Source organism: Lontra canadensis, unplaced genomic scaffold, assembly GCF_010015895.1.
Source record: "Lontra canadensis isolate GAN:19392208 unplaced genomic scaffold, GSC_riverotter_1.0 scaffold78, whole genome shotgun sequence".
NCBI classification, from domain to species: domain Eukaryota; kingdom Metazoa; phylum Chordata; class Mammalia; order Carnivora; family Mustelidae; genus Lontra; species Lontra canadensis.
Window position 1 is genome coordinate 226,754 of NW_022631072.1, and position 25,708 is coordinate 252,461.

The 25,708-nt window shown below is 52.0% G+C and overlaps 1 protein-coding gene across 2 annotated transcripts in view; it reads right to left on the bottom strand.

Moving 5' to 3' along the window:
• The window catches only part of GALNT14 (polypeptide N-acetylgalactosaminyltransferase 14), a 205,808-nt gene that overhangs the window by 49,253 nt on the left and 130,847 nt on the right, over positions 1-25,708 (bottom strand). For both annotated transcript variants that reach the window (XM_032881832.1, XM_032881833.1), the window contains exon 2: positions 21,885-22,054. In XM_032881832.1, coding sequence (XP_032737723.1) covers positions 21,885-22,054 — 170 coding nt within the window. The remainder of the gene's footprint in view (positions 1-21,884; positions 22,055-25,708) is intronic.

The window sequence follows — 25,708 nt, forward strand, 5'->3', positions numbered from 1 at the left end:
AGCTCACTCCCCATGTGCAGTTTTTTTGTTCTGTGCTTCTCCTTTCTCTTTCTGAAAAATTCAACTGAGGCTCTCAATTTCCCCAAGTTCAGGTGTGTCTTCCTGAACCATCAACTTTTTGAGTGCTTAGTACCACTTACCGGCCGAGACACTTCCATGGAGCTCCTGAGACGCCAGCCCCAGGCACAGGAAGGAACTTCTTCCTCTTCCATCTCTTTCCATATCTCCATCATCAGTCCCTGCTCCCCTACCCATCCCTGCCCCGTCCCTACACTCCAACAGGTGCCAAGGCGGGTATGTCAGAAACATGCTAAGTGAAGGTCGCTGTCAGTTCCCATAGAAATGTAATGTGCACATGCTTTTTTAAAAAATTCATTATTTTATTTATTTATTTGAGAGAGGGGAAAAAGAGAGAGAGCGCGCACACAAGGAGGCAGGGAGGGGCAGAGGGAGAGGGAGAAGCAGACTCCCCACTGTTGAACTCAGAGCCTGACACAGGACCCTGGGATTACAACCTGAGCCGAAGGCAGATGCTTAACCAACTGAGTCACCCAGGTGCCCCATGCACCTGCCTTTTATTTTGTTGCCAAAACTGATGAAATGGACAGCTGCCTCTAAGCACTGTTATAATCTCATCACCATCCCCAATTTATCAGTGGGCAACAGAGGCTCCTGATGGTCCTATGTGGGCCTGCTGGGGCTGGTAACCAGGTCTTCTGACTCCTGGACACACACCTTCCTCCTATAGCATGCTACCCTTATGGAAGAAAAGACATGGCCATAAATTATAAACATCTGGTGTTTGACTCTGCAAAGTCAAAACAGGAGGGAGTGAAGGAGAGGAAGACCCAAGAACTCAGATAATAATAATAATTATTGTCACCAAAATGTTGATGGAAAGGAAGGCCCCTGGACTCCCCCACAATTGACAATGGCACCAAATGCGAGAAGAGAGGCTCCTGGAGGGGGGCTCCGACATCCCAGAGGGAAGACAGAGGGCACTTAGGAAAAGGGCAAAGGTCACACAGATATGCCCCAGAATTTAAAGGAGATCACACAGGCCTACGGTGGGACACCTGGGTGTGTTACCACTCAGGGGCTTGGCAGTGACCTCCCTTCTCTAAGCCTCAGCTCCTGGTCTACAGTGATGAAAATTCCACCTCATCGTGTTTTTAAACCACTACTTCAGGGGTGCCTGGGTAGCTCAGTCGGTAAGCATCCGGCTCTTGGTTTCCACTCAGGTCATGATCTCGGGGTAGGGAGATCAAGCCCTGTGTCGGGCTCTGTGCTGTGCGTGGAGCTGGCCAGGGATTCTGTCTCTCCCTCTCTCCCCTGGCATACAACCCCCACTTGTGGGTGCATGTACTCACTCTCTCTCCCCACACCAAATAAATAAATAAATAAAAAACAACAACAACAACAAAACCCTACTACTTAGTGACGCCTGCTACCGGGCACTGTGCAGGGCTCCTGGTGTATTTAAATGCTCACCACAACCTTATGAGGGGCCACTGCTTGATGGACTCACTCAGGAGGAGACTGAGGCATAGGGAGGTTAAGTAACTTGTAGCCAGTGCAGAGATTTGAACCTAGGCCTGCTAGCTGTCCTCGTCACCATGCCACAACTGTCACCATGCCACTACCTTTCCACGCCAGTACCATTCCAAGCACTAGGATATCCAAAAGCCACCAGCTGCTGCTAAGTCCCATCTGTGTGCCCTATGCCCTGAGGACCCATATGTCCCCACTCAAGTTACCAACCCAAGAAGCAGTTTCTACAGAGCTCTGGAACCTAGCTATTGCAGCCACCTGCTCAAAGGGGAGAGACGGGATGCTGCTCCTGGGCAGTTAGAGGAGGACAGGGAAATGGCTGACTGAGCCGCCACTGGGGGATCCTGACAGGGACTCCCACTTTCTGCCTGGATGCAGCCAGCAGAGGTGTGATTTCAATGAGGCCCTGGGCGGGGGAGGGACAAACCATGCACACCTATTTCTAAATAGCTAGTGACCGTGACTCTTACAGTCCTGCCCACGTGGCAGAGGGCAGACTCAGGCAGAGAGAACAAATGGGCTTTCTTCTCTGTGTGTTCCATTTCCCAAGCTCTATGGACACGAGGGCCAAGAGAAAAACAGGCATAGCGTGGGGGTGGGACCTGTTTCCTGGGATAACACTGTCCCCGAGGGAGTGACAATTTGAGTATTTCCAGGTGCAGGGGCATGAGGGCACATCCTCTGTTCCTCCCACACTTTTGTCTCATCTCTCCATGTCATGGCTCCAGCCTTGATGAGACAAGCATCTCCTCCCCTCAGTCCCCAGGACACGAACACCCACCCCAAAGCTGATGGGTGTGCAGAAGGATGAGGGGAGCAAAGCTCAAGGCCCAGGGACCTTTCCAGAATGTCAGCTGCCGTGGGACAGGGACAGTGAACATGCTATCTGCATTGAGAAACACAGGTTCTGTATTTAGAGCTGAGAGCTAATACATTTAGAGCTAATACATTCCCGAATCAGTTCTCTGTAAGGAAGCCGGCTCCCAGCCAAGTGGAGAAGGAAGATGCCCAAAAGGTACAAAATGCCAAACCTGCACCTGGCCTCTGGGTTCAAACTCAAGTCTTTAGAAGAGAAAAATGCAAGCAGTATAAAAAGTATGACAATGGTAGAATCAGAAATACCTTTTAATCTCATTTCATGGGCAACACGGATACACTGTAAGGCATGAAATTTTTATTTCATGTCAATTTCACTGGGATTTCACATGCAGATTAATTTGTTCATCCACATAAACATAGAATGCTCCTAGGTCTTGCCTCAACAGCTGTCCTCATTTAGGATTACAGAAATCCTGCATCTCATAAATGATACTAAGAATAACAGTGAGATCTGTTACTCCATTGTGCTGCCACATTTTAATTGCTGAATGCATTATTAAATTCCTTTATGCTGGGAAGAGGGTTCATGGGCCAGGGCTGGGGAATGAGCTGCCTTAAAGCCTGGTCGGGTACCGTGGTGAGCAGCAGATGACCTCCAACTCCCAAGTCCTTGTGTCATCCCCTCCCCCCGAGCATGGGCTGACCCCGGTGAGTGGCTTCTCAGGAACAGAACACAGCTAAAATGTTGGGATGCCACGTCTGTGATCAGGTTAGGAAAGACCGGGACGTCCATCCTTGTGGCTTGTACATGCTGGTGAAGCAAGCTGCCACGCTGGGCTGTCCCACATGGCTAGGAACTGAGTGAGCATGGCCTCGGGTCAATAGCTCGTGAGGACTGGAATCCTGCCCAGAACCACACAAGGGAGATGGGATGAGGGTCCAGCCTGGTTTTACCCTCAGATGCCAGCAGCTCCAGCTGACCCCTGGATTCCGGCCTGGGAGAGCCTACAGTCGAGGACACACCTGAGCCATGCCCGAATGCCTGATCCCCAGAAACTGAGATGATAAATGTCCTATTAAGCTACTAAATTATGGGTAATTTGTTATGCAACAAGAGACAATGAATATAGGCCCCCTTAGCTACCTGAAGAAACAAGGTCAGCAGCATTTCTCACTCCCCGGGGGTCAATGATAAATCCTCTTGGGCAGTTGGTAGCTGACCCCACAAGGTCCTTCCAGAGCCCCTACAGGCCTCCATCCCCCAAGATGATGCTAGATATGGATGCCTGAGGGCCCTACACACACAGAAAAGTTCTCCAGTAGTACCTTTTGGGCTTGTCCCAATCTTTATAGATTCAACTCCCTTAATATGAACCATACAATACATAAGAAATTGTCTCTTTGCTCACTTTTCCCATGGATGGGAGTTGACGCTGTCAGTCCAGCTCAGGACCTGCAGTTCATTTCTTCCTCCTCAGGGTATCTCCCTGGATTTCTCAGCCACCAACTCCCTGTGGCATCACATTTCTAAGACAATCTACATGTTTACCATGCGAGGGCACTTCCACCAACAGATTAACGGCAGCCCATAGATCAGAATGGTGTTTCCAGAAAATAGCTCTACAAGCCCATTTTCCTGGCAATGTAAGAAGTCCCCCAGGCATCTCTGCTGACAGACTGGATGCTAACTGGGGAAAGAGGGCACTATGATCTAAAGGCCATGATACTGAACACCTGTTTAGCTCTTCGTTTTGGGTCAGGTCATTCAGGCTCTGCACTCAGCGTGGAGTCTGCTTCGGATTCTCCCTTCCTCTCCCTCCTGCTCCTTCTCTCTCTCTAACTCTCTCAAGAAAAAAAAAAAGAGGCCATGATATCTGGACTCCCCTAAAGGCCCAGTCTCCGCTTCTACTTTGTTTTGCAGCCCTTGGCAGCTGAAAGACCTTTCTCTCCTGGACTCCAGACGAACCCCGGAGTTGCTACAACACTAGAAAGTACCACAGAGAGCATCTGGCTGGGCGCCCCCCTACACTGGCAGCTGGTGGACAGTGTCTCCAAGAGAAGCCTATGCGTGTTCTGTGAACACAATTGGCACAAATCAAGTCAGTTGGGCAAATGAGAAATACTGGAAAACTGCTAGATCACCTTTCTTGTGATCGCCAATACACATGAACGTGTTACAGGTTCTGAGACCTGCTAGCCTACTGTTTACCCAGCTTTGACCTCAAAACCTACCTCTCCCACCCGTGCATTTTTTTCTTTTCTTCTAGCACACAATGCCTTATACATAATGGGAACATGCGCATTTACCGGATATACAGGGAGGACTGTGTGGGACACAGGTTTAGAACACATTGCTTCCGGCTCCCTCTATATTCACCGATGGTGAAACTGAGGCCCTGAACTGACCTGCCCCAGGCCACCCTGTTAGTTAGTGGTTTGGCGAGGGTCTTCTGGGCCTTACCACTGAACCTGCTGTTTCCTTCAAGGAACCAAGCTTGGGACCCCTGTCAGATGACTCAGAGAGGCCCCAGGCTCCAGTCCACATAGTGTTTCCGTTCACGTCTGCCTTCCAGTGCCCTCTCACCCCCCTCCCTACCAAATCCTACTACCAACATCCCTACTGCTCCTCCATGTCGCTAAACTAATGGAAACTTTTCAGTCTTTGCTTTACTTGTTATCTCTGTAAAATGTGACATGGAAGGTCACACATTTTATTAAATACTTGGTTCTTTGCCCTTGGCTTTGGTGAAATCACCTTAGTGTGTCTATCCTCTCCTTAGGCTGTCTTTTCTGGGTTTTCCTCTTCTTTCCCTCATCTGAAATTCTAGTGTCCCCTGCAAATTCTAGTAAACCATCTTCTTCTCAGTCTAACTTCTCTTTGGATTATTCAACTTTTTTCCAAGGCTTCAATTTCCTATCTATTTGATAATGAGACCAACCTTATTCCTAATCCTGAAGAGCACCTTCTCTTGGAGGTCCCCATGAGGTGACCTCTTCACCTATGCTCTGCCTTCAGCACCTTGGCCAAGCCTGCTGTGCCTTTTGCGTTCCCCAACCCACCATCTATGATGTGCCCAAACCCAAGAGATATTCTCAAATCCTGCCTCTCCCCAGCCCCCTAACCTAACTAAAGGCCTAGGCCTGTCAATCCCTCTTACTTATCTCATGACCTGGTTGTTTCTTCACATTCCCATCATGTCTTGTCTGCATTACCGCAGCAACTTCCCAGCCAGCTTTATCCCCTTACAATCTATCCAGCATGCTGCAGCTAAAACAATCTTTCCAAACTGCAAATTTTTAACATGTTTCAACGCTACCTAACTGCTCGCAAAATGAAGGTTTCAGCTTCCTAATCACAGCTTCCTATCCTAGTGACCCAGCCCCACTTCTGACTCCTCCCCTGCACGCTCCAAGTTTCGGCCAGGTTCTGCCAGACCCACTCTTCTCTCTACGGACCTCTGCAGGCATGGCCTCCCTCCCCGTGTCTGAAATGCACTCTCCTCTCTTTCAAGGTCAGGCAATTTTCTATTCTTCTAATCTTGGCTTGGAAGTTACTTTCCCTGGAAAGCATTTCTTGATCTCCCCAGGCTTTTCCAAAGTGCTCTCCTAGGACATCTTCATAATTGATTACCAAACATTGTGAACTTACTTATCTGTCCCCTCTACTATTGGCTGCACCGAAGGCAAGGACTCATTTGTAGTTGGGACCTCAGAACCTAGCACAGAAGACATACAACACAGGTCTGAAGAATGAGTGGATGCATCCGTGAGGGAGGAAGCAGGTGGGCACCCACTGGGGAGAAGTCAGAGGGGACAGTGTCCCTTGACAAGTTATGAGTTACATCAGCTCGAGGGAACTCCTGAGCTCTAAGCTCAGCAAGGTCCCAAGGTCAATCATACAGAGAAGAGAGACCAAACAAGTCACTAAGATTGAAGTTGGAATATGGAGCCCCAGTGGCACAAACAGGGAGCCTTGCATGAAGGTGTCCTGGGAGACACCGGGGACAGTCTGTTGCCTGACAGTCTGATGCCTGTGGAGAGCTCTGACATGTTGGAATTGGAAATATCCATCTGTATTTAAAGGGCCGAGATGTTCTCCTTGTTTACCAAAGTCCCAGGGAAGATGAACACTGTTCATGGAGGTGAACACACTGTTCATCGAGGTGTCCATTGAACACTGTTCAAGGATGATGAACACTTGCTCTCTCAAATGAGGGGAGACAGACTGAATCCTACCTGGACGGGGTTGCCAGACATGGCTCGGGCACCCTCTTCGTCCAGACCCGCAGTGTCCAATGTGGTAGCCACTGGGCATTGGAGTGTGAAATATGTGCAAGATTGCAAAGACTTTGTATGAAAAAGAATGTAAAATAGCTCATCACACCCACTGTATGTCAAAATGGTCATATTTGGGTGTACTGAGTTAAAATGTATTATTAAAATTAATTTCACTTGTTTCTTTTGCTTTTTAAAACATGACTACTAGAAGATTTCACGTTACCTATGTGGCTTAGGTCTATTTCTAATGCACATCGTTGTCCTATATATTCCTCAAGCTTAGCTTGTATACAATCCGATTTCAAATTTCACCCTTAGTGCCAGACAATGGTTTCTAGATGCTGGGTTCTTTCGTATGAGTAAAATAAAACTTTAAAAAATTTATAAAGACTGTTATTAGGTTTGCAACATTTTATTTTGTGGGAGAGAACATATTTTAAAAATCCCATCATCTAATATCATCCTTTCATAAAAGGCTGTTTAAACACTAGAAAAGGCTGCAATTTCAGAACCATTAAAAACCCTTTAAATTGTAGAATTAAGCTTTAAGAACATCTCACTCACGGTATTCCCTCTTGCCCCAACACCAAGGATCAGATTTGTACTAATTCACACGTGAAAGTACAGCTCAGAGGTCTGCCCACTAAATTATGATGTGCCTGGGTTTGACACCCTCTCCCCCCCACCGCCCCATGTGCCATGCACACTGAACACGGAAGACAGGAAGCCTCTACTCTTTGCTCCAGAGCCAACAGCCCCAGGTCTGTTCTTGGGGCTGCCGAGCCTCACAGCTCGCGATGGTTTTTATGATCTCGGGTCCCCACTTATCTCCTCAAGTACTTTTCCTGCCTGTGCAACTGGCTCAGAACTTGCATCCGACTGGGGATACAGATACGTCAGGCTGAACTTAGGCCTCCTGGAAACCGCCACTTCTCCCCTCTAGAGAGGACCCCCTTGTTGCCCCAGACAACTGATTTTGCTCCGTTATGTGGACTAGCTCCTTTGAAACGAGTGGGAGCCCGGAGTTTGGGGGAAGCCACAGGGAGGCGGCAGGACCGTCCCTCCAGGAAGCGTGACGGCTCTCGGGACACAGCCAAGAGGCTTCTCTTGGGACATTGCCAGGATCTGCATTCGCCGGTACCGAGCACCCCCCAGATGGCAGCCGTGTGCGGCTGTGCTCGTGTGCTTAACGTGTGCGTGCACACACGCGCGGGGGGGGGGGGGATGTTCTCAAAAGACAAAGGCAGAGTGTAGCTGGGACCAGGAAGTGTGGAGCTGGGCCAAGCCTATTTTTGCAATGTTTCTGAAAAAGATTTCCTCAGTGTCTGGGACAAGGGTTCCTTCAAATCTTATTTTAGCCCTGCCGGAATCACATTACACAATAGTAGTAACACACAACACCTAGTGACCCCTGGTTCTGCCTCAGGTCTTCTCCCAAGAGCTTGAGATCTGCACAGTGATTCTCTGAAGTCCTCTCTCTCATCGCAGAGGGAACTGTGAGGGCAGGTCAGTGAGCAGCAGAGCCTCGAGATAAAACCAGATGGGCCGGCTCCCGGCTCTGTGCTCTCACACGCTCGTCTTGGGGACCCCTGGATGGTCATCTGACTCAGTGGCTCCTGGCCTTTCTTTCACCTTTCTCCCTGCCTTTGGTCTTGAAGGTCACATGCTAGAAGGTTCTGGAAAGATGGAAAAAATCACAAGTCTGGGCTGTCCCTCACCTGCTAAAGAACAGCGGTTCCCTTTGATGCTCCCTGAGCAATTGCCTGATATTTCTCAGACTCTCCAGCTCAAGGATCAGAGAATAGTCAGTCCTTCTTTTTACCGTTTGCCTTCAATCCTCAGACTGAAGCAGCTGAGATAAAACCTATAGCCCTAGTGAATCCAGGGATGCGGCCACTGAGCTCAGGGACTGTCTGCTTGAGGGCCAAGTGTTCCCCACTTCTTCTCCTGCGGACTCACAACAGTGTGCCCTTCTGGAAGGTCTGAAGGGGAAGGTAAAAAGCAAAGGCTTCTCACACCTCCCTGAGCTCTCCTCCTAGCCAGTTCATCCATCTATCCATCCTGAGTCGGTCCTGCCCCCCATTCTGCCCCTTTTATTCTCACTTCTGCCTGTCCAAGCTGGGTCTGCACCTTTGCAAAGCCCCCTGACTGTTCTTGCCTGCAGAGCCACCCCACCATCTCCTTCGTCCCTGCTCTCCCTAGCCTCACTTGGTTCCTTGAAGCCAAGCCCTGACCGCATCCCAAGGCCCCCCAATCACACTAACCCCCAGCCCTGCCCCATAGTTCCCCTGCTTGAGCCTTCCAGTCCTACTAACCTGGTCCATTCATTTCTCCCTTGAGCACGACCTCCACACGACTCCCCATCCCACACACCCCATCTTCTTGTCCAGGGCTGCCTAAATGCCAGCCTTATGCCACCCACGTCAGCGTCCCCTACCACATTTCTCATGGGAGTTACTCTCTTGTCTGCAAAGCTGTGCTGTCTTCTCCATGGGCAGAGCCCACTTTCCTAATTCTTTACATTTCTTAAGGGCAACTTAGTCAACTGACTGGAGTCGATGTCCTCATCTCTAAACCAGAATCACAGCAAGGTTGCTGGGCTGGGAGAACATATACAAGGTGCCTGCCACATGCCAGGGGGATACTTTGATCAATAAACATTGGCTGATTATGGTCCCGGATTTATGGGCTAACACAGAGAATCCTTTGTTGAGTGAAGGTGGGTTTAAATTTCCCAGGATTTGATTTTCTCCCTCTGTTTCGAGGATTCTTTCCCATACCTGTGCTCCCAAACCCTCATGTTTTCAGGAGACAGGGTGACAGGGAAGCCAGCGAGATACGCTTTGGGTCTACAGTCCCTCAACCTGTACCGATGAGAGGCTGTGTGTCAGGCACACTGCTGGCACACCTTCCCCGGGCCACTCTAGGTCACGGTGGGGGCGGGGAGATGGATGTGTGCCCCTGGGGTAATGAGTGCTCACAGCACAGGAGTGAGGGGGAGCCACTGAACTCAGCGGAAGGGGATGAGATGTCTTCCTGGAAAAGACCCTCTTCACCCCACCCCAGGTTCCTGAAAGATGAAGGAGTGCCCTGCGCAGACAGAGCAGCACAGATGAAAAGCCATGATGCCTTGAGTACCATCAGGGAGCCACAGCCCCTGACTAGCTGGGGTGGACCAGCCTTCCGGAGGAAGCGAGCCAACGACATTTGAAAGATTTTAGATGGGAAGCCAAGTGTCTGCATTTGGAAAGATCTCCATGGAGGAAAAGCGGAGGACAGACTGGTAGGGGGCCAGATGCATGTTGGAGGGCGGTGGGGGCTGCTGCAGGAGTCATCCTGGTGAGATGGGACAGCCGCTGAGGATCAAGTAAGGCCAAGGTCCAAGGGCTATGTAGGAGGCACACTCAACGGAATGAGGGTGGGCCAAGTCAGACTCCAAAGGTGTGGGCTTGGGTCCAAGGTCAACAGTGGGACCTGTCCTGAGATGGAACGGGTGAGAGCAAAGTGGATGCCTGCTGTCTCAAGAGGTGGTACAAGCAGGCTCGGTGAGGCGTGGGGTAAGGAATAAATGATGTGTCCAGGGGTGCTGGGTGGCTCAGTAGGTGAACGCCCAACTCCTGATTTCAGCTCAGGTCATGAGCTTGGGGTTGTGGGATGGAGCCCCATATCAGGCTCCACGCTCAGCTCAGAATCTGCTAGAGATTCTCCCTCTCCCTGTGCCCCTCCCTCTGCTCTAACAAATTAATAAAATCTTAAAAAAAAAAAGATGTGTCCATATGATGCATCAAGGGGAGACGTGGCAGAGCAGGGAAGGAGAGCAGAGGAACGATGCCAGCTCTGGCCGGTGTCAGGGTTATGGTGAGGGTCAGGTGGGGGCAGAAGGTGAGAGCTGTCCAGACACCCCTGCTTCAGTCAAATATCAGGGTTCCCCTGCTGCACCAGGGACACCAAGGACAGCCACAGGGACATTAGCTGACCGTGCCCTTGCTAGCCCAGACAGAACCCTGCTGCTACGTGACTCCACAGGGCCCCCTTCTTCTGTCACATTGTGCCTTACTTCAGCTGCTTTTCCAGCCGCCCCCAGGCCCACCGCTCGCGTCACTCCATCCCACTGTCTGTCACCCTGGCCAGCACCGGCTTTCCACAGCCACCCGCCCCCCAGCTGTCACCTCCTCTGCTCTTTTCATCTGCTGTCAGACACAGTTCTGCTTCCTGGCCCCCGGCCCTGAAATCACTCCCTCTGCTGGCCTTGGCTTCTCTCCCCACTATTTTAAAAGTACACATTTCACCAGACGTGGCATCGCGCTTGCCTCATTGCTTATTTTGCGCTCCGGTTTTTTAAGTTAAGTTTGACATTCAGGCAAGTGAAGTGTTTCGGCGCCAGGAGCCAAGGCTGAGAGGCAGGAAGCAACGTGCAGAACTTCTCTGCCCGAACCCTCCCCGCCCCCGCACCACCCTGTTCCTGGAGCACACCCCAGCTCAGAGGTGGGGGACTGGGCACAGAGCCGGGGCCTCTCCAAACTCATTCACGTAGCTCCTTGTTCCTTCAGGGTCGGCCCCCTCTCTGCCCGGCCTCCCGGGTCTGGGTGCTCCCAGGGATCCTGGGACTCGGGCCCACTGGACACTCAGCACAGCAGCTAACAGACAGAGCTGACCCGGGGCTAAAGACTGTGCTTGGCCTCCGGCATGGATTATTTCCCTCCCCCTGAGGGCAACCCTGGCTTTTACTATTATTTTCATTTCAAGACGAGGCACTGGGGCTCAGGGAGTTTGAGTAACTCGCCCAAGGAGCAGCTGATACATGAGAGGTAGGCCCGATCTCAAAGCCCACAGGGCTAGGACGCCTTGCCCTGCCACTCCTTAACCAGCTGCGGTGCTGGGGCTCTGTTTCCTCCCCTGCCCAATGGTGGTGACCCCTTCACCCCAAGCACTGCTAAGAAAGGGATGTGGGGGGGGCGCACCTGGGTGGCTCAGTCATTAAGTGTCTGCCTTTGGCTCAGGTCATGATCCCAGGGTCCTGAGATGGAACCCCGCATCCGGTGGGAAGCCTGCTTTTCCCCTCTCCTGCTCCCCGACTTGTGTTCCCTCTCTCATTCTCTCTCTCTCTCTCTCTCTCTCGGTCAAACAAACAAATAAATTTTTTTTTTTTTTTTTTTTTTTTTTTAAGGGACGTGAGAAGGCTCTATGCAGTCTCCTGGAGCTATAAGCTGTGGTTACTCTTACTCTGAGCATGGCCAAGGTTCAGGTTTTACTGAGGAATCATACCAGGTGCCCGAGATCCTCAGGAGGACCTGGGACCCGTCCTGCCAGTCCCGTCTCTTTCTGGCATTAGAGGTGCAGAGAAAGGGCACGTCACCCCAGCCAATGGTTCTTCGAAGCACTGGGGGGTAACGGGAACCCAACACGACAGCGTTCTGTGGTATAAAGGGAGAAAGTTCACATATTCCGACTCCTTATTCTATGCTGAAAACCGTGGGCAGGTCCCCAGTTTTCAGTCAAGCCACCATCCGTGTGACGCACTCACTCCAGGAGCAAACAGCTCTGTTGTTGAAAGATGGTATCAAAGCAGCTTATGCTCGCATCTCAAGCCGGGTGGGGGGGTCTGGGGACCTCCACCCAGGGGAAGGCATAAGGGTGCAAAGAAATGAGCAAGCCGGCAATAAAGGACAGCTCTCGTGGTCCTGCAGGCCCTCGAGTCTCCTTAGGAAGAGAAGTGTGTGAGGGGAAGGATTCATCCAGGGCCATGGTGGTGCAGGGAGGGGGGGTGCTGCTGAGCTGGAGGGAGTCGTGCTTCTGGAAATAGCCTCTAATCAGTTTCAGTCCCTCAGTCAGTTTCTGCACATTCTTATCAGCACCAGTATTTCCAACCAGCAGACAGGGCTGGAAGTGACCTTAATAAGCATCTCTGAGCTATGTCTCTCTTCTTACCTGTGAGGAAACAGACACCCTAAGGGTTGAAGTGTTGAGCACTATCTTAGACGGGACCCACAGCTTCTCACGCTCTGTCTAATGGCTTCCCTCCCGTTTATAGTGCACTGCCATGATGTGGGAGAAAATGTCAAAAGCACTCTGTAGAGAAATTATTGAGGACAGACTAAGAGTTAGGCGTTGTGCTTGGTTCTTGGACAAAGGGCCTAGAGAGGTGAAGAGAGCAGGTGTGAAACACTTGACTGGCGACTGGCATGGCCCACGATCTTCTGAAAGGTGCCCCACCTCAGTGATCAGGGAAAGACAAACCCCAACCACAGGAAGATACCATGACTCAGCCTCTCAAAGACTCGAGTGAAAGAGACAACAGCCAGTGACTGACCGCAAAGATGTAGAGCCATGGAACTCTCGGACACGTACACGGCTGGTGGGGTGGACACACGTGTTCACCGAAAGACAAGTACAAGATTAATCAAAGGAACATGGTTCATCAGAGCCCCACACTGGAAAAACCCCAAACGAGGATTAACAGTGGAACAGATACATAAATTGCAACAGACTCACACCAAGGAATACTATACAGCAGTGAAAATAAATACACCACATCTCGGAAAATGTGGCTGGTTTCACACACTTAATTTTGAGGGAAGCCAGACACACAAGAGCACATACTGTGTAAGTCTGTTTATTTAAAGTTCAAAAATAAGCAATGCTAGACTCTGACGTTTGAAGTCAGGACAGTATTACCTACGGTGGGGAGTAGGTGCAGGGACAACAGGGTGCTTCTGGCAAACTAACAGTTACCCTTCCCTTGACGGAGGTGCCTGATGTGGGAATGCGGGAGTGTTCTCTCTGGAAATTTCTTCAAGTGGCATATGTATGAAGTGTCAACCTTTCTGTATGTATGTGGGACTATGATTCTAAGTAAGACGAAGAGAGGTTCTGGATCTTGAGGAATAATTTGGTCTTGCAGACATATTTCAAAAGTCACGGAACTGAAAGGATTCAATATAGCCCACGATCAGAGGCAAGAGCCACAGCCAAACTCTGTAATGCTTTCTCTTCCCCTGAGCACTCCAGCTGTCTAGCACTAAAGAGAACATTTCAGGATGCACAGTGGAAGTCCAGGGTCTCCTCTTCAGCCTTCTGCTTTCTTAAAAATGTATATTCCAAAAACAATGGGGAATAAAAGGATAACTTAGAGGAGACAGCCATGATGGCACCTTCTCCTTGGTGTTATTGGCCCCCAAATCCACGGGTCAGGGCTTGTTTTCAAGGCTAGTGAAGGGAACATTCTTCCCAGGGGAGTGGCCCTCTGGTGAGAAAGGACTGGTGGCCCGCGGAGGGCAGTGAGGAGCTCCCAGTCACCCAACTGGCAGATTTGTCTCCTTGAGGAAGCCCCATGAGAGCAAGTGTTTGGACTGCTTATTGACGGATAAGTCCCAGTGAGAAAATGAGTAAAGGAAACCTCAAGCTGTCTTTGCCTGCAGCTAATGAGAAGCTGCCACCACTTCAAACTCTCTTTCTCCTCCAATGAATGTTTGTTCCGAACGACCCCTCCGACTTCCCTCTTTCTCCCACTGGAGGACGCTCTCCCCTTTGTTCTCCAGACTTGCCTGTGGTTCCCCCATAGACTGTAGATCCCAAACTGCGGTATCTCTGCTCTTCGTGAACAAACTCATTTGCTGCTTGACACCTTTGTTGTCCGATTTTTAAGGTTAACACCTGCTAACCTAAGACTGAATAATTGGCAGGATAAATTCTGCAAGGGAAATATTTCATTCCAGTTTCCCAATTCTGGGCACTGAATACACTTCTCTGTGTCTTTCCACATTCCTTTCCATCATCTCCTTCCTCAGGCAACATGTAATAAAGGAGGCAAACCCAGGGGGGAGGGAGGGAAATGTGCCTCCACAGCTAAAGCCATTTAGGGCCTTTCAAAGGCACACAGGTTCTTCTTGGTCTTGGCGACAGAACACAAGAAACTACTGACTCCGTTAGCTACCTGAAATATGTTATATCCATGCCCCAAGCAAAGCTCAAATAGAAGTATCAAACTATCTCAACTGGGAAACAGAACCCTCACGCATCATCTCTTCTCCTTGCCCTACAAGCAACCAGTAAAACACGCGCGTGCTAAGTGCACTTGGACATAATACAGGCTTCCTAATCAGGACAGAATATATACATATATATATTTATCTACATACAGACCTAGAACCCGAAAACTTGGGTTTTGAGTTTCAGCCAAACACTGACTGCTGTGTGATCCTGGACATGTCCCTTAACCCCTCTGAGCCTAGATCTCTTTACCTAGGTATGTGCTCCATCTGCTAGTCTTGCTTTTCTGCCCAAGTCTTCGTAGCCAGTACTGGTACTTAGTCCCAAACCCAACAGTCAGACTGGACAGACTCCTTTTCCCGGACCTCACCATCTCCTTTTCCCTTCAGACCAGTTCTCGCTTCTCTCCCACCTCACCCTGGAACAAATTCCCCATTGTAGCACCCAGCAGCCCCAACCTGAGGATGCCAATGACTTAGAGCCAAGATCCTACATCACGCTCTACCCCATTAGGATGGTTTTGGGGGTGCGGAGGGCATCACTGCTACCAGGTATTGTTCTGCTCGGACCTACCTTAGTATTCCCCACGGCCTCCCGTCCATCTCGGCAGGAGCTCCACTGACCCAGGACTGGCCAGGGATACGTTGCTTAGGAGATCTCCTAGGGTTACTGAGATGATGAGGCTATGACAGGATGAAAGTCTAAGCATTCCAATGTTGACTGAACTGACTCTAAATTCCTTACCTTGAATTCAAGACTTGGCTACAACCCGACCCCAAGTTTCCCATCCAGAATTATTCTCCCCTCCATCACCCACACTCCAAGGAAATTGGACTGACTCCTGCAAAACAGTGTGGCTCTCCCACCTCCTTGTCTTTGCGTATGCTGTTCCCTCAATCTGGGATGCCTGCCACCAGTTAAAATCCTACCTGTCGCCCCCAATTCCAGCTCAAATGCCATTTCCTTCCAAAAGCCTCTGCCTCCCATCCAAGTGTAAATTCCTTCTCCTGGGTAGACCAGCTTAATGCTGTTTCAGCTTTTTTTTTTTTTTTTACAGGAAAGCTCCCAACTCATATGGTTTGCTCCATGTCCAAGACAGAAATAGTGACACCAAAATCAGGACAGGGCGGGAGATGGGCACTTGGGAATTGAGGACAGGAAGTCCATGCATTAGTTCCAGATTCAATGACAGACCTCAGAGCAACTCACAGCTGAGCACCAGGAATCAGTCCCATATGCATTTTCTCCATAGACCATGAGCTCCCTGGGAGGGGGGACCAATTCCTACATAGAGCTTGGCAAGTGGTTATTGCTCAATAAACCTGTCCAGTGGATGAATGGGTGAAAGAACAGGAAAATGAATGAATGAACACGACACACAATGTCAAAGCTGGTGGGAATGAGCTCAAACAAGGTGTGAGAAGACATTAGTGAAGGAAGCTCGTTTAGATGAATTCTCATCCACAATTTTCTTGACCAGTCCCCCTTTCAAAGGCTGAGATGCTGCCTCTTTGGGAAATCTGCCCGAAACTCACAGAGGAGGAAGTGGCGGAGGGACAGGGGTAGCAAACAAGGACCTAGAGGCCCAGGAGTAGAAGGAATCCTGGCCCAGAGGCACCTCCCATCTCAGCTTCTGTGGTTTCTCTTCCCCTCCCCCCAGGTGAGAACCCGCTCCTACAGCTTGCCCCAGAGACTCAGACAGCCCCCAGGGCAGCAGACGCCATTCTTCCGGAAAGCCACTTCTAGGATGTGCAGAAACTCATTCTGCTGCCCCCCTCCAAGGCTCCCTGGGACTCCAGGATGCTCTAGAGGGAAGCGCGCTCACAGCTACTATCAACAGGCTCACAAACTCCTGTATTGAAAAATGGCGCACAGGAGGGACTAGAACGGAGCAGATGGGGAGAGCATGTTTGCAAAAGCTAAGTGTCTGTGATGGGTTTTCTCTCTCGTCCCCTCCGCCTTGATGCGGCATCACAAACTCTGTGCTAAGCTGGTGGAATAGCCTTGACTCAGAGGGAATATGAACATTTTTTATGCTTAGCCGTTCCAGCCGTAAAGATTTTTATCCTATTACTGCTAAGTGACGAGTACGAGGAGAGAAATGATGATGGTCTTTGGCAGCCATTCCAACCGAGTAAATACGAGGAGGGAGACTGGCGATCCCAGACTGGGCCGCTGCCCCTTCATTTCCCAGGATGAAAAGGAGCAAAGGAAAAATGTCTTCCTGGTGAGACCTATCGAAGTGTGGAATTTTCCCTCCAGGCAAGCGATGGGTATCCCACTGTTTGAACCATTTAGCACCTCGCCCTGGACAGAGGCTGGGAGAGTAGGCTAAGGGGAAAAATCAGCGCCAGCCGGCCAGGAGGACGTGACCCAATGAGGCTTCCCAGCGGCAAGGTCTTCCAGCTCGTGGTTCCTGGGCGCAGTCCACCCTGCCACCTGCTCCCCCACAGTCAAAGCAACCCCATAATAAGTATTGCTAGGCAACAGCAAAAATATACATTTGCTTTATCAAAATACTGCCCTCCCCTCCCCGGGGGGGTGCCTCTATCGAGCGGCTACTTGTCTGCTAGATGTTTTCTGTGCTGCTTGGATGAGGGCAGGGCCAGCTGCTGTCACCCAAACGTGGGGACAGTGGTGGGGGCGGGACATGTTTGTTGGACATGTTGTTTGTTGGACCATCCGTGCTCAATAAACAGGAGAACTCTGCTGGGAAATCATCTCAGACTCACCCTGGCTAGACGCCGTCCCTTTGTTACACTGACAGTTACACCATTGCCATCTCAATATAGACAGACACGTCGTCATCCTTGCAACCCCACTGGACCTTGGCGGGGGCCCCAGGAGTTAGGGCTCTCGTCCACCTTAACAGGATTGCGGGTCTCAGGGGACAAGATGGCAAGAGGTTGTTCCGACACCAGCACAACCAAGAGATTCCCATGGAGGCAGGTGGGAGAGTTGAGCACATGGACGTGGATATTTCCAGAACGAGAAGACCAGCCGCAGAGGATACATGGACTTGCAAGGTGCAGTGACTGTGCCCATAAAGCTTCAAGGCCTTCTAGTCCAATGTAAAGAGAGAGCAAAGCTGGGAGAGGACATGCAGAGGGAAGGCCACTGCTGGGCACCTGGTCCCCATGCCTCCCACTGGCCCTGGATCAGGGATGAGGAAACTGAGCCACAGCCAAGAGGTATTGAAAGGCCGATGACAGCAGCTGTCCATCTCGAGACTGTGAAAATGTCGCATGTTGGGTCAGGGGTGGGTGGGCAAGGGAAGTTCTGGTTGTCAACCCCAAAGGGTGACTATGAAGCGGATCCTTTGGAAACCAGAGATACTCGCTTTCTAAACTAGCCTGGATGTGGACATCCCTCACTGCCCACCCCCCCATAAAGCCTGGGAATGGGGAGTTCCAAGCCCACTTCCTTGCCTCGGTCATTCTGCTTTCTAGGTCACTCCAGACATCCCCACAAAACACCCGGGGTTCCCTGGCATGGAGGACCAAGAGGACAAGGTGACGGTTCTATTCCACATGGGGAAATGAAGCCCCCACCTCTATGGGGCTGCTTTTGCTTGGGGCCGGGCCACGATGTGCTTGGGAGGGCTTCCATAACTGCCAGTGTGCTTGGCTTTTCCATCGGCCCAGCTGCTTATCGGGCAAAAACTTCCGTGGCCTTGTCCCCTCCCCCCACCTGCTGCCTCCTCCGGCCCCGTGGCATTTCTGAATTCCTGGGCGATGCCCCCCAACGCCGGCTTCCCCGCAGCGTGTGCTCTAATGCTCAGCTAATAGCTCCATCTCAGGCGCTCGTCCACACGCATCCTATAAATCAGAATCCAATTATGGTGGTAAGAAAATTGGAAGCAAATTTAATAAGCTCAGGCCACTCCCCCATGCTGTTTCTTTGCTCTTCTCTTCCCAGTAATGAGAATTCCTTTCACGGACTCCATTCTCCTGCCTCCTCATCTGTAGCCCCCAAGGATGGAAGGAGAGGAGGCTGGGGGCTGCTTCTCTGTCCTCTTTCCCTCTTTGCACAGAAGACAGATGGGGCAAAGTAGTCAAGTGTCTTTGCAGATTTCCTCTCCCTCTCCTTTGTTCAACAAGTGTTTCTTGGAATTCTATCACCTGCCAGGCACTGTACTGGAAGCCAGCAAAGATGTCTCCCCCTAGAGGGTGGAAGGCCTCATTCTGTTGCTGGGGTTATTGATGCTTCAGTCTTTGATGTAAGCAGTGGGGCTGGCTCTGCAGCAGGGGTTCAGTCTCCCTGCCACTCTGCCCCTCCGGTGACAGCTGGCCATGTCACATGGTGGGGGGTGCTACTGGCATCTGGTGGGTGGAGCCCAGAGAGGCTGCCCAGCATCCTACAATGCACAGCACAGCCCTCGCAGCAAATGCCAGCCACTGATTGAATCCCTGGGCGATGGGAGACGGGTCACCAGCAGCCACAGCTGGTTAGAGCAGGGACGGGCAGGCCCCAAGAAGGGTCCCAGTGTTCTGGCAGTCCAGGCAGGCCGGCCCCAGGCATTACCTCAGGATGAAGTCAGGATACAGGAAGGCTGGTGTCACAGGATTAAGGGATTTAGCTGGTGGTTTTAACTTCACTGACACCAATTCCCTGGGAATCAAGGGCTGGAAGAATGAGATCCTGTAGACAGAAAGTCAATCCCCGGGGGCAGGGGGTGCCCATCTAAGGGAAGCACCCTAGGCTTTGTTGGCAGTCTCTGGAACTCTCTTTCGCACAAGAGTGGTCTGGGCACAAAGTCAGCCCCGTACCACACTCAGCCTAGAGATGGCTGATGCCATTACACTAGCCTGGGACTTTGTACACAGTCGGCGCTCAACAGCCCCGCCATGGCTGCCTGGTCCCATGTGCCTGCCCTCATTCCCACTCCCCTGTCCTCTCCTCTCTCTGCTTTTTTGGATCAGGATGCCCAGATCTGAAATTCCCCAAGTCACACAATCCCCACTCCCACAGGGCAAGGTGAGTGCCCGGAGGCAGACATATGGCTGACAGACTTTTCCTCTTTGTCTTCCCCAAAGGGGCCCTCGATTCCATCTGAATCCTGTCCGTCCCTCTTGCCACCCTGCCAGCAGAACACACTTACCTGACAGATACAACACACCGGGAGAGAACCCCGAACGGGACCCGGTAAACCGGAATCCTGGCAGACGGTCTCAGTTCCTCCCCCACATCCCGCACCTATGTCCAGTCCTCTTAAACCACTTTCATTTCTGCCTCTCAGATCACAGGTGAGGGTAAACACAGAAATTCGTCCTGCTCAGGGTGTCCCCTGGAACCTGCCTGCTCAGTGAACCCCCCACTCCATGCCTCCCTTCTACAGAGCTCGTGTCCCGATGTACCGGCTCCTTTCCTGGCTGGAAGGCGGCCCTTCGTCCTTCTAGAGCGTCTCATCACCCTGTCCAGGACTCAGGACAAGGGAGGGACCAGCCACCTAAGATAGGGGGACTTTTCAGCCTTCTTCTCCATTCTACCTGTAGTCTCTGCTCAGGGAATAAAATTACTTAATCCTTTTTAAAAGATTTTATTTATTTATTTGAGAGAAAGTGCACAAGCAGGAGGGCAGGGGCAGAGGGAGAGGGAGAAGCAAACTCTCTGCTGAGCAGGGATCCTGACACAGGGCTTGATCCCAGGACCCCAAGATCATGACCTGAGCCGAAGGCAGATACTTAACCAACTGAGCCACCCAGCTGCCCCCAGGTTACCTAAGTTTTAAAGAAAATTCTATCAGATGCCAAGGGCCATGATAAGGGCTGCGGAATTCTGACAGCAATATTCCAAGACTCTGACTTGAAGAAGCTTTCAGGCCAGCAGCCAAGAATGTTCGAGGTAGAGCCAGTGCCCCAGATCTCTGGCTGTGGGGCATTTCCTGCTGCTAAGGAGACTCTCGTGGGTACCTTGAGGCAGTGGGGAGGGGTAGTTCAGTTTGCAGACTCTTGGAGTCTTCTGAAGACTTCTAAAGCCACAGATACCTTATGGCTCAGGGCCCTATGAGGGGATCGGGGCTCTGGCTCCTTTTATGAATGATGGTGATTGACAGGAGCCCCTCCATGAGATGCATATTATGTAAGTCAAGGTCTCTGGGTTGTACAGCCTAGCTAGGGAAACTGAGTCCACCCCCCTTCACAGACTACAACTTAAGCACCACCAGATTGACCGGCATCCTAAGTCATGAAAACTTTTACTGTCCTGCTCATAAACCCCAGTGTCCACAAGAGGGTCCCCACAGACCCAAACAAAGACAGAAAGCTGAGAAGCTGATCCCAGTCCGCCAGCCTCTCAGTTTAACCACTCCTCCAAGCCCCTCCACCCCGAACATGCCTGTCTGCTCTTTGGAGCTGGTGCCAAGTGCATTTCCCATGGGAGATAGAAACACGGCCCTGGGGGCCTTTGGTGCAGCTGGTCCTCCCTGTTGTAGGCAGGGAGGCCAGCACGGAGGGGCTGGGGTAGAGATGGACCAGCTTAGTCGGGCCTCATGAGGAAGCAAAGGACTGTATTGACTCTAGGAGAGACAGGTAATGAGGTAACTGGCCTTCACAAAGGCTCTTTCCCCTGAGAAATGAAGCTTCTGCATTGTGTCAGGCCTGACCTCCTGCGGAGGAGACGGCAGAACAGAGGCTGGGGAACAGGGCGCCCCACAGCAGACAGCAGGGGCATGTGAAGAAGCCCCGCATCTCGCATGATGAAACTGGGCTGTCCGAGGAAATGACCCATCCCAGTGACAGACGGAGCCACCGACCTGACTTCCCAGGGGTCCGCCGGTCTTGCCTTCCCTCCTTTTGAAAGCCGTGCCAGGCCAGGCCATGGGAATCTGGCAAGGAAACCAGGCCCAGGCTATAGGATCTCTAGTGCTCCATGATTTCGGGGTGGACACTGGGCGAGGGGGGCAAAGTGCAGGCGAAGGGGCTTCTTCCATTTCCCCTGGAGGCACCTGGGGGGTGGCTCACAGCAGTGAGGAGCGCAGAGAGCATTAACTACTGTCCGTCCGGCAACAGACGCGTATGCCTGCCCCGATCCTTGGCCTAGGCACCCCCAATCCAGCCTGCAGATGTTACGTGCCTGCCGCAATCCTTGGCCCGGGTCCCCCCAACCCCGAGTCCAGCCTGCAGATTGCGTATGCCTGCCCCGATCTGTGGCACAGCCGGCCCCCATCCCCCGAATCCAGCCTGCCCTTGCTCTGTCATCACCACCGGGTAGGATAGAGAGTAACAAGTGGGAGTAGGGGGAGGTACCTCAGATGGCGGGTGTCAGGCACAGCCCGGCTGCTGGAGATCCGCTCGCTCTCCCGCTGGTTGAAAGCATACAGCTTATAGGGATCATCACCCACACGCCACTTTTTGGCATTCAGATACTGCCGCTCATCAAACTGGTCCCATGGGTCTTCCCAGTCAGAGTCCAAAGTCTGCGGAGCACAAATGCGAAGTCAGTGAGAAGAGCTCCCAGCCCTCCCCCAGCCCTCTCTGCCTGTTGCTGCCCAGCTGCAGAGAACAGGTTTTCCCCAGCACAGTTTAGCCCAAGGATGGGGCCAGAGGTAGGAGGTCAATGAAATCTCAGTAACGATAATAACACACAGCGCGACGCGGTGAAGGCAGCTGCCGTTTGCTGAGCGCTGTGCACGAGGCACTGTGCTAGAACCGTTACTCATTCCCCCTGGCTGTCCCAGGATGTGGTCCCAGGACCAACACAAGAGAACAGCCTCCATGGGCTAAGTACCTTGCTCAGGATCCCACCTGCAGGAAGGTGGCAGGGCTGGGACTTGGGTTCTAGCACCCTGAGCCCGCAGGCCGCCTTGCCAGGGTAATCTGAGAACACTTGGCTGAAAAGCACTGGCACGGGAGCAGGTACAAAAGGGCTAGGACCGTCATCCCCCCTCTGCCATAGGACGCAGGCGATCCATATGTAAGAGAGTGCTTCCCACCGGATGGATGCCTGCGTGCTCCCCTCTTCCTCTGACCCGACCCAGGAATCTGTGATTTTTTTTTTAGATTATTTATTTATTTGAGAGAGAAAGAGCATGCGGAGGGAAGGCCAGAGGGAGAGAGAGAACCCCAAGCAGACTCTGTGCTGAGTGCGGGATCCCATAGGGGGCTCCCTCCCTGAGATCAGGGCCTGAGCCAAAATCAAGAGTTGGACTCTGAACCGACTGAGCCATGCAGGCATCCCTAAAGCTGGGATCATTTTTAAGAAACATCAGTGCAGGAACAGTGCTTTAGAAATAGGTACGAGGTAGCTTGTGTACTCATGATCTTGTTCCGTCCTCCCCAGACGTCTGCTCTGTGCTGAGCTGGAAAGACAAGTTCTCACCAAACTTCCGGGCTTGTCTGCACAGGTGGGGCAAGGGTCGAGCCAAAAGCAGAGCTCAGCCTCCTGGGCCCACCGGTGCCTTCGCACAGCAGAGAAGGCAAGGGGATGCACACAGCGAGGGGGAGGCTCAAGCCCAGAGCTAGGCTGCCTTGGCTGCCCCGACTGCGCCAGCTCTTGGCTTCGGAGCCTCTGCACGCTGGCGGCTTCCTTTAATGGTCCCTGCCAGGGGAGGCTGGCACTCTGGGGAGAACCCACTGACCAGGTTCTGCTCTAGAATGTGAGGGCTGGGGCCCTGGGGCTAGCAATGTCCCCAAGGATGGGATGCTCACTCGTGTGTTACTGGCCTCTGGTTGCGGTGCAAATGTGAGAAGCTGCCTGGACCCCGTCCCTCCTGTCGCTGACCAGGAAGCCCTCCTGGACACATGGAACCTGATGGAAAGGCTCAGGGCAGGCCCCGCAGATGGCCGGCCAGGTGCCCCTCCACCCCAGAAGATGGTTCTGTGGGGTGGTTCACGATGTGCACATTTATCTCACACACCACTCGATCTTATCTGGTAATTGATCTGCCTCTCTCTCTCTCTGCTATCTCCTTTTGAAACAGCAGTCTCCTGCTAATAGCACAAAATGAAGCTTTGGAAAGCAGCGATTTTTACCCAATAATTGATTTTATGAATGTGCTGGGATACTGCTGCTACACAGGGGGTAGATGGAGTGTGAGACCCCCCCCAACACACCCCACCCAGTCTGAGCTGTGCAATGTCACAGCCTGACAGCTGTCACCCTTGAAATCATGGGACCCGGTACCGTTCCCCACTGGCTCGTTTCCAGTTAGATTCACTGCAAGTCTCTCAGTCAGTGGTGAGCTCCTCCAACGCTCTGTGCTATGGAGGGGAGATGCAGAGATGGAAGGTCCCAGCCCTCGAGGGTTTGCAAGGTTTCAGAGAGACATGCATGAAGACTCCTTTACTGCTTCTACCAGAGGAGTGAGGGAGAGGGCTGCCTGGAAGAAGCGTCAAATCAGTTTGTGCTTGAAAGATGAGCAGGCAGTTTGCTTTCCTTAGGAGGATGTGAGAGGGAAAATACATGTGTAGTGAAAACCCAGATAAAGGGCAGGAAGACCTGGGGAAGGGAGAATCTGTGGAGGACACGGCTAGCTCAGGAATGGGGCGGCCAGAATGTGGACGACAAAGAGCGCGTGAGTGAAAGCGAGCTCTGCAACACAGCTGGGTCTGTATGAAGCCGGTTGGGGGAAGGGCCTCTGGCCACAGGTGCTGGACGAAGTGGAGGGAAGAGATTGCCGCAAGGAGCCCAGCTGGGAGGGGAGCTCAGGAATTGAGGCTGGTAGAAAGGGAGGGCTGAACAGTGGCGGTGCTGGGGCACTGACAGAAGGTTCCAGGCATCAGCTGGAGAAGCAGATGGAGGAGCAGGCCCCGGGGACGGGCTGGAGAAAGGGCAGGTAGAGACCTCTTGGCCTCGTCCCCTACTCTTTATTCACACCAGACCCGGCTCAAGGCCAGCAATCACCATCCTACAGGCAGCAAACCATTCCTGGAAGATTCTGCCTCTTTGGCGAGGGGGGCATGGGAACTCAGCTGTGATTCTGGACCCCAGAAAGCCCAGAACCAGAGTAACAGCCTGGCTGGTGAGGAAAACTGAACAATCACTCAAAACTTCCCCGGAGGGGACCGCTCCTTCCAATGGTCATGTGCACAGAGCAGGTTCACACTTCACTGCACTGAGATCCACTGTGGGGGGGGGGGGGACTCCCTGGCCTGGGAGCTTGGTTTTCCTACAACAATATCTGGATGTATTAAATAATAGTGACACTGTGTTTAAAATCCTAACATTACCATCTGAATAATAATTTCTGTTTTACAAGGCAGCCCACACATACTGCCTCAGAATGCACACACAACCCCATCTGTACAGAGAGGGATCAGCAGGGAGAGAGGCTAGCTGGCTGGCTTGCCCAAGCTTCATGGCTAGAAAGTGAAGGGACTGCTGATTGAAGCCTTCCTCAACCTCCCAATGCCTTGGTCTGCTCTACCACGGAAACCAATCGGGGGCATTTCCTCTGCGGAGAGCCAGTGGAGAGGAGCGAGGTGGGGGCCATGCCCACGGGAAGGACCAGCCCCTCTTCCCCTGCTGGTCCGCAGAGGGAAGTGGCTGTGGCCCTCCCAGGATTTCTAAAGGGCCCCAGACTCCCCCAAGTACTTCTAGTACTAATTTGGAGTTGGCTTCCCAGCTCTTCAATTCACAAGGCCCCATATTCAGGCTCTGAGGACCCGGAGGGCGGCACATGGTACCCACGCTTTGGATTCCTTGCTTCCTGGCTCCTGTGACCCCCCCGCCCCGGGGCACTGCTTGGACCCACACATGCACCTTCGCAAACTTTGCTGTTATAGGAAGTGATAATACGGCTCTCTCCCACCAGGAACCCCACCAAGGTCCCGCCCCCGGGCTCTGACCCCTCTTGTGGGGCCCCCACCACCACCCACGACCCACAGGCAAAATCTTCCTTGCCTCTCTGACCAGAATTTACTCAATCTAGAGTATGTGTGTTTCCAGCTGTAAGTATGATGTCACGCATAGAAAACCAAGATGATCTTTTCAGCAGAATGTATCTGATTACGTCCCCCAAAGCCCGGCTTAAATAACTGGGCACCAAAAATGAACATGCAGAAGCACATCTAAGCGGCTTTGTTTCTTTCCTCCCACTGTACTTTCAGGAGACGCCCTGAGTCCCCTTTCC